Source organism: Alligator sinensis, unplaced genomic scaffold, assembly GCF_000455745.1.
Source record: "Alligator sinensis unplaced genomic scaffold, ASM45574v1 scaffold308_2, whole genome shotgun sequence".
Lineage (NCBI taxonomy): Eukaryota > Metazoa > Chordata > Crocodylia > Alligatoridae > Alligator > Alligator sinensis.
The window spans coordinates 1,103,963-1,116,841 of NW_005842082.1; the positions used below are offsets into that span (position 1 = coordinate 1,103,963).

At 43.1% G+C, this 12,879-nt stretch overlaps 1 protein-coding gene across 4 annotated transcripts in view; it reads right to left on the bottom strand.

Annotated features, from left to right (window-relative positions):
* The window catches only part of CEMIP2 (cell migration inducing hyaluronidase 2), a 96,036-nt gene that overhangs the window by 66,045 nt on the left and 17,112 nt on the right, over positions 1-12,879 (bottom strand). Inside the window, exon 1 of one of the 4 annotated variants that reach the window (XM_006023821.2) lies at positions 6,785-6,843. The exons of 2 other annotated variants lie outside the window; for them this stretch is intronic. In XM_006023821.2, the coding sequence (XP_006023883.1) occupies positions 6,785-6,835 (51 nt within the window). In that variant the 5' untranslated portion in view covers positions 6,836-6,843. Of the gene's footprint in view, positions 1-5,661; positions 5,711-6,784; positions 6,844-12,879 lie in introns of those variants that run through there. One more of the 4 variants, XM_006023822.2, reaches the window with a different exon arrangement.

Sequence of the window (12,879 nt, forward strand, 5' to 3'; positions counted from 1 at the left end):
AAATGAATATCGGAGGAAGCTGATCTTGCAATTCAAGTACATTCTGTTTGATACACCATAAAAATTGACGCTAAGCCTTGCTGGTGACCAGCATTTTGCTATTTATGAAAATTTTCCATTAAATGCAAATGCTGGTCTATCCAGAGCCAAGTGGAAAAGGTCTGTGTGCAGAACCAACAGTTTCTCAAAAAAAAAAAAAAAAAAAAAAAAATCCATACAACTAGAGACCTTGCAAAGTCTCTTAGAGTCAAAAGATTTACCGTGAAGCCTTGTTCACCCTTCTCTCTCATGTGAGATTTCAATACTACATACCCTCTTGTTCATGTCATTTTAAATTCAGTGGTTGAAAGAGTGGTTTTTATTTTTCCGTTCTAATTCTTTTACCATAAAGTTTACATTATTGGTTTGTCTTGAACTGAAACATCAACATGATTCAGTTTAAAAGTACTTTATATTATTGGCCATGCTTTTCATTAAGACCTGACAGAATATTTTATACGGCCCCACATACATGCTCAACAAACATTACATACAACCAACAAGGCTCTACATGTAGCACAGTTATGTGATTGTGCAAAGGCTGTTTAACTAAAATACAGAATATATTGCTGTTAGCAGTACACAAAATGTTCATTTTCTGACTAGCTCCCATTCATCTCAGCTTGTCCACCTACCAGTTTTTCTTCTCTCTCCACATCAATAGGCAAATGGGGATTCACCATTTCCTTTTCACCAGCTTCTCTGCTGCTGCCTTTACACAATGGCAGAGAGCTTAAAGCATCAACAGAAATCATTTGCAATTCAGTACAGCAGGGATTACAGTGAACAGAGCAACAAGAACAGACAAGAACACTGGCTCAGTGGGGAGCAAGGAAAGATTTGAAATAAATACTGGCTAGTATCTCCATCTCCTGAACTTCACAGGAGTCATACTCTAGCCAGGTGTCCAGGTTGTAGCCGTATTGGTCTAGAGGGAAAAGGAATCAGAACTCGTGGTAGAGGCGAGATCTTTTATTAGGCCAACTGGATTTTTGCACGCACAAAAAAAATCTTTAATTGCAAGCTTTTGGGTACACGCACCCTTCATCAGGCATAGGAGAAAAAATTGTAAAAATTCTCTTAGGTAGAAATGAAAGTTCATATTTCACAGGAGAGTTAAAGGTGTGGTAAAATCTCCTGTTTGGCACAGTTCATTTTATGCAGGTTAGGCTCAGAGAAAAGTTAGAATAGCCTATTGACCTTGAAGTTCTTTGGTGGCAAGCAGGATGTAGTCAGATTTGCCTTCTGGTTATGATGTTTCATATATTACAGAAAAGTAAAAAGATGGAATGCTCTTTTTCTCATCTTTTTATTCTTTTTCAGGAGCAGGGCCGGAGGGGGCAGAGGGGTGGGGAGCAAGGGCGGCGGTGCTCCAATGCAGGCCACACAGGCACTGCCCCAGGATGGGGGGGGAAGCTCGCACACGGCGGCTGCCACCGCCACCACCACCCTGCGCTGCCACCCCAAGCCAACCCACCCACCCGGTCCGCACCCGGCCACGGCCATCCCCCCCTCCCTGTCCAGCTGTGTCCACCCTCTCACCTCTCCCCCCGTGTCTAGCCACCAGGGATACACTGATAAAAAAAGGTTGAAAACCCTGTTCTAGCCATCAATATTTGATGGCACTGCTTCAACAACAAACACTAGTCCTGTGCTAATAGCTCCAATTAATTATATGCACTGTGTAGTCTTATATTCCACAACTCATTTTTTAGCAATATGACTGTAAACAATGAAAATTAGATGATTTTGTAATCAATTCAGTGCAAGCTGGCTACATAATTTAAGGACCAAATGGGTAGCACACGAGTCCCTGCACAAACCCATGCTCATATGCATTTCTCACTTTTATTCATTGGAACATAGACCCTGGACAGGCAGATCATTTGAACTGCTTCAAGAAGGTGCAGTGCTTCAGTGGTGGACAGACATATAGCCACCTCCCCTCACCAACCCAGCCTCCTCAGTTCTGCATCTCCCCCTTCTCCTACTAGCGAAGGCATTCCTAAATGCCTGCAGTGGCATGTAGCAGTGCACTCTCCAGCAAGTGGTTGCAGGGGCGTAGGGGCCTCAGGTCTCTGTCCTGCAGCTTCAAAAGAAAGGCAGAGAGCCAACGAGTGGTTTCCTGTGTGCTCAGCCTCCACGCTCCCAATTCCAGAGAGGAGAACAATGTTAGGAATGATTATGTGTGTGGCTCTCAGGCTCCCACTCCCAACTGAGTGCTCCCCTGCCAAAACTAGGAGACCGAAGGCATGCAGGCACGGGGGTGGCCGAGCACACTGGAGAGCATTCACTGGCTATCTGTCCCACTCTCCCCACTTCTATTCCCCGCTTTTGGGGGGTTGGTGGGGAGAAAGGCAAAAAAAAAAAAATGGACAGAGCACTGAGGGATGCCAGAGGACCAAGCAACCCCCTGTCATGCTCCATGGAGCATGAACCCATAATTGGCAGAAATTCATTTTGAAGCGCTTCCAAATCCTTGCTGTTTGATTCAGGAGGATTTCTGAAATGCTTCATAAGGCACGTATGTCTGTTCCCTCACCATCTGAAGCGCTTCAGATGTCACCTCTCTCTGCAGGGCCATGCAGACAGAGGTGACATACAGACCTAGCTTAAAAAAAGGAAATACTTCAACTTCACTGGGAAGGTTAAAACAACATACTACAAGTGTGCCAATGACTGGAGACAGGCAACCAATCAGATCCTTTGAAAATGAAGACACCACTGTTTTGGTATGGGTGTATCTACATTTTCATGAGTGCTCAATACCCACAACTGCTGTTTGTTCTGATGGAAGTTTTAGGTGCTCAGAGCCTTCGAAATTTACTCTACTTTTCTATAATCTGCTGGTAATGGAAATACACATTCATATATAAAAACAGATTTTTACTATAAAAAATATTCAAGTTCACCCTTTTTTGTTTGTTTGTTTTTAACATGTATCCAAGTGGCTATTCCTGTGCAATGGGAATTTGAAGAACCCATTCTGGAAACAACATTTGGTATCATCTTAGAAGCCTGGTCAAGTGCTCTTTCAGACTATGGTTAATTTATAAACACTTGGGGGGAAAAAAAAGATAAGTAACTATTTCAGAATTCTCCCAGAATCCAATCCTGTGAAAATTTAGGATGCAAAACAAGCTTGCTTCCAAGTTCCATGTAAAAAAAGTAATGCTTCCTGAACAAGAAATACCATTTTAAGAATTTCTAATTACTTTTTTTTTCTAGCAGAGAAACACTGATACTGTTACTCTTGGCCATCAAACACTGACAGTCCTGTTCATGAACTTTTTATGCACTGAGTAATCTCAAATTGTATGGCCACAAGAAAAAACAAAACAAAACAGGAGAGCAATCTTAACAAACAAGCAAAAACCTTGAGGGAAGAAGACCTTTCTTTCATCGAATCTGATGCTGGCACTGGTCATTATAGCTTTCCTGGCACATAGCGAGACATTTGTTTGGTATTAAATCAAAAGGTAGAGAGGGGAATCCAAGATGAAAGAGATGCTTGAAATATGCAAGTGAACTCGGTATCTGCATCCCAATACAGCAAATCACTTACACTTGTGAGTTTGCACAGCAAATCACCAACACTATTTTGGTATTCACCCATGTGTTTAAATGACTTTATTGGGAATAGTCACAAAATTACTTTCCCTATTGGGTGCACATTCTTCTCCACCATTTCTACTTTTAAAAAATAACCATATATTATAGTGAGATGCCTAGGAGCCATAACCATAAGGGTAAAATAAGAACTTATGTGCAGTGTTCTCAGACTCACAAAGTCATAACAATGTTCCCCCCTCCCCTCAAGTATGGAAACTATAACAGGCTTTAAATAGAAGCACAATAGGGCAACTTTGTGTCCAGGGCAGCCACAGATGCCTGGGGCAGCACAGGCTGCCGCCAAGCTGACTGCAGTGGCACAATCAGCGGCTGTTGCAGTGGTGGCTATTTTTTGCAGTCCCTCCCTCCATTAAAGGTGCTGACCAGGCTGCTACCCTTGTTACCCTACTTCAGTCAAACCATAAGGGCCACAGCAGAAGCACTCACGTTGCTGCCCTGTCAAATTCTAACAAGTCTGTGAAATCTGCTAAATACCTGTCATCAATAATCTCAGACAGGATACAAAAAGTAGTCAAGTTACTAGCTGCAATAAGAGCAAAATTAAGGCTGTTCAGTATTGCATTCACTGTTTATCTCCTTTTCTTCTAGCTGGTAGCATCAAGGAGGAATTCAGATTACTCGCTGCTATCTGTTTCATCAGCAAGTACTACAGCCTAAGACACGATAAAACAAAATTTGAAGGTGCAAGTCAGGACAACCCTCCCCCTCTTTGAGCTTTGAATTTGTATATATATTGGCTAGCAGGATTTGGGGGGTGATCTCTTTTATACAACCAGCTGCGTACCTGAGAGGCACGTTGACATGCATTTGGGTACTGCAGCCTTTTTTAGCTTGTCCACTTCTCTCCCAACTATAATGTAATCTCTTTTATGGGACCCACAAAAATCCTTTCCATTCACATTTTCCTAGACCATAATGGCTACATCACCCAAACACTACTATATATACTGACTGGTAATCATTACTGAGCTCAATGTCATATTATATTGTATGTGTAAAATTAAGTGGGATTCTCATGATGTATGGGGGAGGGGACATGTGAAACCTCTCTAAATTCTTCCAGCAGCAAACCAAAATTGTGATGCAATGCTACTAAGATGCACCCACAGAGATCTGCACGTAGCATTCTAGCTTAAATAACAATGCATCATTAAATGGCTACTTAAAAACAGTAAGCAAGAGATGGGGAAAAAAGTAGAAAGAGAAAAAAAAAGAATGTTTTTTATGTAACTACTACTCTCCTTACAAGCCATTGTTTGGCCACCCCTGAGAAATATAAACCCATAAACACACAAAGGGAATAATATTCAAAGTGAACATGACAGTGTTTTAGGACTGCGGTGGTAATATAATTAAGCTGTCCAAAACACAGGAAAACTTGAGATGGAAAGATACACAAAACATTCACAACAACAATAGCATATTTCCCTTTTCTAATAGCGTGATACCAAACAACAGATCACGGACATTCAATTCAAACAAAATATTTTTCTCTATCGATGTCAAAGGTCTTGATTTTTAATGCTGGTTTAAATGAATGCCTCCATCTTGAAATCTCAATTTTATATTTATATATAAAAAATAATAAATATAAATACACACACACACCTTCAAGCAGTGCTTGAAATAGTGGCTAATCTTTCCAGTGACTAATTTTTCCTCTGACAGTCTGTTCCTGTCACAATAGTATTTGGACATCACTTACAAGTTGAATATTTCTCGAATTTTCATTCATCATGACCGTGAAACACTGTTTTCTCTGTGAGAAGACAGAGGGGTACTTCTAAGACCAACTGGCTCCACACAAAGCCAATGCCTCAAATATATTTAGAGTTACAAAATTATAAATATATTTCAGTTTTGTACACAAGTACAAAACTTAAAACATGCAACCTTGAATGGAACCACTTTCACCAAGTTCTTCCTTTCCCAGAAGGGAAAAAGGTTTAAAGGTTAAAATAAAGTGACTGGAAATCAGGAGACTTGTACCTTATTTCTGAGTCTGTCAGCAAACTTCTCTGTGAACTTGGATAAATCATAATTTCCTGAGACCTCAAATCTGTGACATGAGGGCAAGTCACCAACCTCACAGGGATGTTATGATATCTTCTATAGCCCAGTTTTGAACAAGTAAATAGTCTCACTTAAATTAATGGGACTGTTCATTTAAATTAGGTGCAAGTACAAGAGATTTGCTTAATCACAGCCTTAGAAATCCTCTGATGGCAGCCACATCAAAAATACCAGTTGCCTTTATTTATTTAAGAAGTATAACCCTTCTGCCAGGCACTGGCTGGCAGCAACAAGGGCTGGGTTCAATTCTGAGGTACTAAATATATTTTTCTTGGCTCAACCCCCACCCAGAAATCTGGGAACACTAAATTAATTACTAGGGTGTCCCACATAAACAAAAACCCCTCCTCACAAACAGTGTAACCAAAAAACAGACTTAAGACAGAAAACAGAAGAAAACACCAAATGCAATGTGAAACGCTACTAACTACATGACTTAATCTATAGGTTGTGCTGTCTCAAGGAAAGCTGCTAAAAAGTGCAGGTCCTTTGGTGGTGCAAAGGGCCCCATGGTGCTCTTGGAGGATAGTGCAGTGGCAATCTTTGCTCCCACGGAGAGGCTGTATATATGTGCGGGGAATGACTGCAGCTCCAGACAGCATGCACACACCTCACACTTCTGGACTGAATTATATGGCCTGCTGAAACGAAAACTGCAGGAAAACTCCAAAGGAACCAGGTTGATTAATGGCTACAGCCAGCCCAACCACATAGCTGACTAAAACAAAGGACTATCAAAAGAAACAAGGGGAAAGACCAAGCCTGCCCTCTAGGCCTGGGCTGCAGGTGATCTGGGTCACACATCTACTGGGAGCAGAACATTGCAAGCATCAACCCCGGACCAAAACTGGCAGGATTAGAAACTCCCAGGTTCCAACCCTGTTTCAGCTGCCAGGCCTAAATCCTGGCCAGCAAACCCAAGGAACTAATACTCTGTCTCCCAGGATTAATCCCTTAAACCCTTAAAAGAGAAAATGGGAAGCAAAGGAGGAAAGAGGAGTTCCCAGACACTGGGGGACAATTCTCCCTCTTTCTCTACCCAAGTTTCTTTTTTCGCTATCTGCAACTCCTCCCTTGGAGGAAACTTCATTCTTCAGCAACCCCTGCCAGATTCTCGCTTCCCAAACCATTCTAGATCCCCTGATATATATGTATCCCTTTGCATGACATCACCCCGGCCTTGTCCAGTCATGGACTGCCACACTCCAGTTCTTCTCCCAACCAATCAGCCTGAGGAATCTTCTGCTTCCCCTGACCAATGAGACCAGAGGGTTTTACATATTTTCCCCAGAAACAGACCCCAGCATGCCAGGTGTTGGGCACATGGCCAAAACACAGGGGCCATCATGCCCACACAAAAAAAGAACATGCACATGCAAAACACAATATACAACCCAAGTGTGCGTGGGTGTTACAGAAGCAAAGGACTGGAAAGGACCTTCCATTCCACTGCATCCAGTTCCCTGCATTCCCAGTGCCAAGCTATAAGTACTTAAGCACTTCATTCACAGCCACAAAGCACCTTATGAAAATAAAACCAAGGCTACAGGTATAAAGCAGGGAAGACAAAGGCACATCAATGATTTGCCACTGAAGGGGAGTGATGTTATTCAGTTAACAGATGCTCAAATAAGCCTAGGAGGAGGATCATGCCAGGGCCATGCAACTTGCAACTTACGTGTGCTCCCTCCCAGCTATTGTTGTCCCCACTGTTCCAGCCGCAGTGGCAGCTAGGGTCTTGGGGTGCCCTCTTCCTCCCTCAGCTTCTGCTAGGGGTGGGGCAGCCATGGCACTTCATGCTGCAACCTGTGCCACAGAGGAACCTGCAGACAACTTAAATTGAGGCAGGGTACTACGTCACACAGGGGTGCCCGCCCATATATTTGGCCATATATGGTGTAGCAGGGTGGGTGGGGCCCACCTGTGAACAAGGCGTGTAGTCTGGGGCATGCAGGGCCTCCACCAGCCACTAGTGCTACCTGTGCAGTGTGTAATCTGGGGCATGGGGCCCCCAGATGCTTTGAAGTTGTACAGCCCTGCCTTCAGCTACAGGGTAAAGCAACCTTCAGGCAGGGGCTGGAGTAGGCCGTCAATGAATGGTATCCCCTAAAGCAGAGCTTTCCAAACTTTTCATGTTGGTGACACACATTTTAGACATGCATCATTTCGCGACACAGTAATTCAGTTCCGGGGGAGGGGCCAAGGGAAGCAGACGCGAGTAAGGGAGCTCCGCGGTGCCCTTCCCCAAAATTTTCTGCATTTTGCGCGACACACCTACACACTGCCGCCAACACACTAATGTGTCGCGGCACACAGTTTGGAAAGCTCTGCCCTAAAGGCAGCGGTGGTCCAGGGAGCAGCCCTCTACTGCCTCCTGGCTGGAGGAACATCTGTACAGTCCAGCACGCAGGCTATTTTTGTACCAGAAGAAATTTCTTCCAGTAGAAATAAACATTTGTACACAGCCACAGTCTTAATTCCTACCCCTTTCCAAATCCTGCTAAAGTGGTCAGCCATGGAGTTGTTAGTAGTGGCAATTAAGGGTATGGGCATGCAAACAAATTCCTGTACAGTAAGAGGGTGGCACTTAACATATCAGTGATCCTGCAGTAACTACCAATGTACAGGATCCCATCCTACATTAAATGAAAGCTAACCTACAACAGCTGACTCCTTTTTCTTTAAGGAAAAAATGCTGCCCCAGAGTCTCACTTACAATGGGGTAAGAATATGCACATAAGCAGTTACTGTGGAGCACCAGACATGCCATAAATTCCTGCCCTCATTTACCTTGTGACAACTTGTTTGCATGCTCATGTCCTCTGGTGTTATTATGAAGATCTAGTGGGATTTATGGGAGCTTGTAACAGAATCACTGGTTAAAGCAGTCTGCAGAAATCAGAAACGTCTGCAGCATGTTCATTTTGGAAAGTTCTCTCTGCACTTATGAGGACATTTTTAAAAAAATGCATAAACCTGCATAATCCGAAGGTGTTGTGTGGACCACTTATACGTTGTGAATACATAGTGCACAATGGGATAACACTTTTCTTCCTACACTTTCAGATTTTCTCTAAACAAAAGCAAAGTACATTTTCCCCCTGAGTTTCTCTAGCAAACAAAATCAGATAGGAAAGGACAAACGCAATTTTGGCATATGGTTACTGAAGTAAACACTTTTAAAGGATTTTGAATCTGCAGTTAAGTCCTCATTCTGCTGAGATGGCAGCTGTAAGTAATAATGTTTTGCATTACCCTGGCACATTCCATCTGAGGAATTCTAAGCATACTGCACACACCAACTAGGCCTCACAATACCCTGTGAGGTATGAAAACTAGTAGTTTTGCATGTCTAACTTTTCCCCCTAGTTCATCAGGTGTCAAAACTAGAGGTAAGCTCTTAACATAGCTCCTGTATCAGTTTAGTTCTCTAGTCCTGTGAAAGGTAACAAGAACAGAAAATAGAACAGGAAGACTATAATGAATTCCAAAGTAAATTAATCTTTTAACATCCTCAGCACTTCTACACTGTGGAGTAGTTCTTCTACACATAGCTTTCTATAAGCTGTACAGAATCTTCTCTTCCAGCATTAAGAATCTCTTTAGAAAGAATAAATGCATAGATCCATGTCTATTAACAGATAAATCATCCCAGTCTGTCATTTCAGAAAGAAGAAACCTTGCAACAACCTGCTCATTTTAACAGAGCTAACTTCAGGGTGAAGCCCTTTAAAAAAAAAGTATTGATTTTAACCATGATGTGTATTAGCAAGTGTCACAACCCAAAGTTGTGGTTTTTTGTTTTTGTGTGCTTCGGCACCGCTAAATTATGTCCCCGCCAAATTGCAGCTCCTTTACACGGTGGAGTTTTCTTTTGCAATAGGAGAACCCGCGTGCAAAACAGTATTTCCCGCCGTTTGTAGCCTTCTTTGCATGGTGCATTTCTTTTGCATCATGATGATGCACGGTGCAAAGGAGTTCCCGCCATTTGTATTTAGATTCGCACCACATTATTGGCCGATCCTAAATTATGCACACGTGGCGGCTAGCGATTGGCTTGCTAGCCGTATAAAGAGCTTGGGAAGTTTCCGCCCAAGTTGGAGAGAGAGAGAGAGAGAGAGAAAGCAATTGGAGTTTGGGAGAAAGAGCGTGAAGATTTCTAAGCGCTGCTAATCCCTTCGAACCCAGCTTCTTTTTCTCCTTAAGAGGGCAATAGAGGGCCGACTTACCGAACCCACGGAGTCTTAACAACTCCGGGGACCTATTTACCGAACCCACGGAGCTTCAACCACTCCGGGGGCCAAACGGCCTCTAGCCTCTCCCCGTCGCCGAGCGCAATCCTAAAACGTATCCCTTTCCTTTGAAACTACCGAACCCGCGGAGCTTCAACCACTCCGGGGCCAATTACCGAGCCGAGCCCGCGGAGCTTCAACAACTCCGGGGTCAATTGTCAGAGTCCTCTAGCGAGGACTTAAGCGGAGCTGAGCCTGGAAAACTGTCCAGCCTACACCACAACCATCTTTGGTGTAAGTAAACAATCTTTTAATCAACCATTACGCGTCCGTAACTAATTCTACCTCGCCACCGGTCTTCTTCGACCCCGCGTGCCCGGGCTGCTGGCCACAGCCCACGTGCGCAAAAACGGGTCCGCATATCACTCCTGGCTCGCACATGGCGACATGGACGAGATTGGGAGGCGGCTCGCACAGCAATCATGATTAAAGTACCTGGCTAACCTTCTTCAATATATTCCCTTACACACAATCAGCAATGAAGCATACCATATATAGTATAGAAGTGCAGTTCTGGTTCAAGAGCCAAATCCAGATACTGAGAATCTGAAGCTTCCAGTTAAGTCAGTGGTACATGGAGGTCTCTCCTCTACACCCAAGGAAGATGCCAACTTTGTAAGCATTTCTAAAAGTCTTCTGGAAATAGACCAAATAACCAGTAGACCAGTTAAGCAAAGACCCTGAATTTCAACTTAGTTGTGGTGTGGGGGGAGAGGTTAAGGGGTCCACAGGCTGTTTGACTGCCTACTAATTGTTAAAGAACATCAGCAATGCCCATAAATGAAAAAGTAGTCTGGAATCAGTGAAGGATGTTTGGTAAAGCAGACCCAAAGGAACTTTTAATATTTCTTTAGATACCATCAGTAGGACCTTTGGTGGTATCCATGTGAACAAGAAGGTAAAGCAGCTATGTTACTGCTTTTTCTCAGCGTATGAATACTGCATCTACTTGGCATGAAAAACCGGCCCATCTGCAACTCTGCAGATACAAGCAGCCAACTATCCGGCCTTACACAGTAAGAGTTTCTCAATGGGGCCAAATGCCAAATTCTCAGAGAGCAGAAAGAAATGACAGACAAGCAATTGATAGCAAAGTGCTCTTAACAAGGGGCATGGATGTCCCAGACATGGCAACCTAGTCAGTTGTCATTGCTTGAATCGTCCTTTAGCATCACAGTCCTCAGACGCACTGAATGAGGTTAAAACAGTTAAGAGGACTTGTGTGGGTTTTTCTGGTAGGTCAAAATGTCTCCAGCTTTACAACTGATGATGCCTATTCACTCTTTGAACAATACCAGGCACATGCTCAATTCCCTGGGGCTTTACATATCCCAGCTACCAAGTCACAGCATCCAGCCACAGTAAGCTGCAACAGAGACTTTTACATAAGGACCTTCATAAGGAGACAATGTGATTTGTACCCTGCTCAGGTTCATTCTGCCTCCCCAAATGAAGGCTCCTCTTCATCCTTAATATCCAAAAACAAGTAACATGTTTGATAGGCAGGCAAGTCAGTCTTATGGAACTCTGAAATATCAAATGCCTCCCTTATACAGTACTATGATAACAGTTTCAGAGATCAAAAGACATTGATATGACACCTTGACTTATATAACATTATTAGACTGCATGCCTTCTTGAATACAGGATCTCTCACAAGGGTGACTAAAGTTGATACACCAAACATCACAACATACTGATCCAAAGTTCCTAGTGTCCTGCTCTCCTGCCTATACAAGTAGGCAAATTAAGTTATTCTACACAGTAACCCCATTTCCCTCTCTTTCTCTTTTCTGTATCCCTGGGAAGGAATGATTCTATGCAGCAATGGAAAGCATATCACCTGGGGCTAAGGGGCATAGACTACTTGAGCATCTATAGTTCATATAACATCTTGGAGCTCAGGCACATAATCATCAGTGGAAGGAAAGCCTTGCATGCTAAAGGAAGTCACCGCTCAGATTTTAAAGCAAACACCACCCTACTGCAGTGCATGAAAAGGTAGGCTATGCTTCCATAATCTCTCTCATGCCAGAAAGCAATCGGGTTCTGGAACTGGTATGTTCAAACCAGGATAACTTCCACAGCTTACCCTTACAGGGCTAAGACTTGGCAGACTATACCAGCAGATACTACTCAGCATAAGGTTTCTCAAAGATTCTGTCCTGTGCAGCTCTCCAAGGGAGCTGAATAAGTCAAGACTTGCCAAACTGCCACACGGAAGTTCATGCACCCTTCAAAATATTACAAAACTTGGTCAGGTGCCAAGTTTTGGAGAACTGTTCTATTTAACCAAAACTCAAGAATCCTTCAGAAATTCCTCCTATCTTGTCTGGAAATTGTTCACTATTTGCTATCAGTGAATCATCATTTGCTTGTTACATCAAGCTCTGAAGGCAACTGTACTGTATAAAAACAAAGAATCAAACGCCCTTTGACAGCAACAACAGGGTGAAATAGAGGTGTGTCTTAGCCCCCATGCTTTTTAACACCTACTTTTCATTCCTACTACTTCATGCATTCAAGGACAGCAGTGGCAGCATTTATCTTTGAACCAGACTAGATAGAGGCTTTTTTTCAACATTGCAAGGTTTGGAGAACAAAACAATGTGAAAGAACTGGTTCTAAGAGATTTCCTGTTTGTTACTGATATGACCTTGGTCACCCACAGTGAATCTTCCCTACAAAATTTCTTGGGCAGATTTTCTGAATTATGCAAGAGCTTCAGGATGGCAATTAGTCTCGGGAAGACTGTGATCATGTACCAATGGGTAAAACAACCAATACCTGACATCACACTGGAGGATAAATCTGTTGGTGTTGTCAACAGTTTTTACTACTT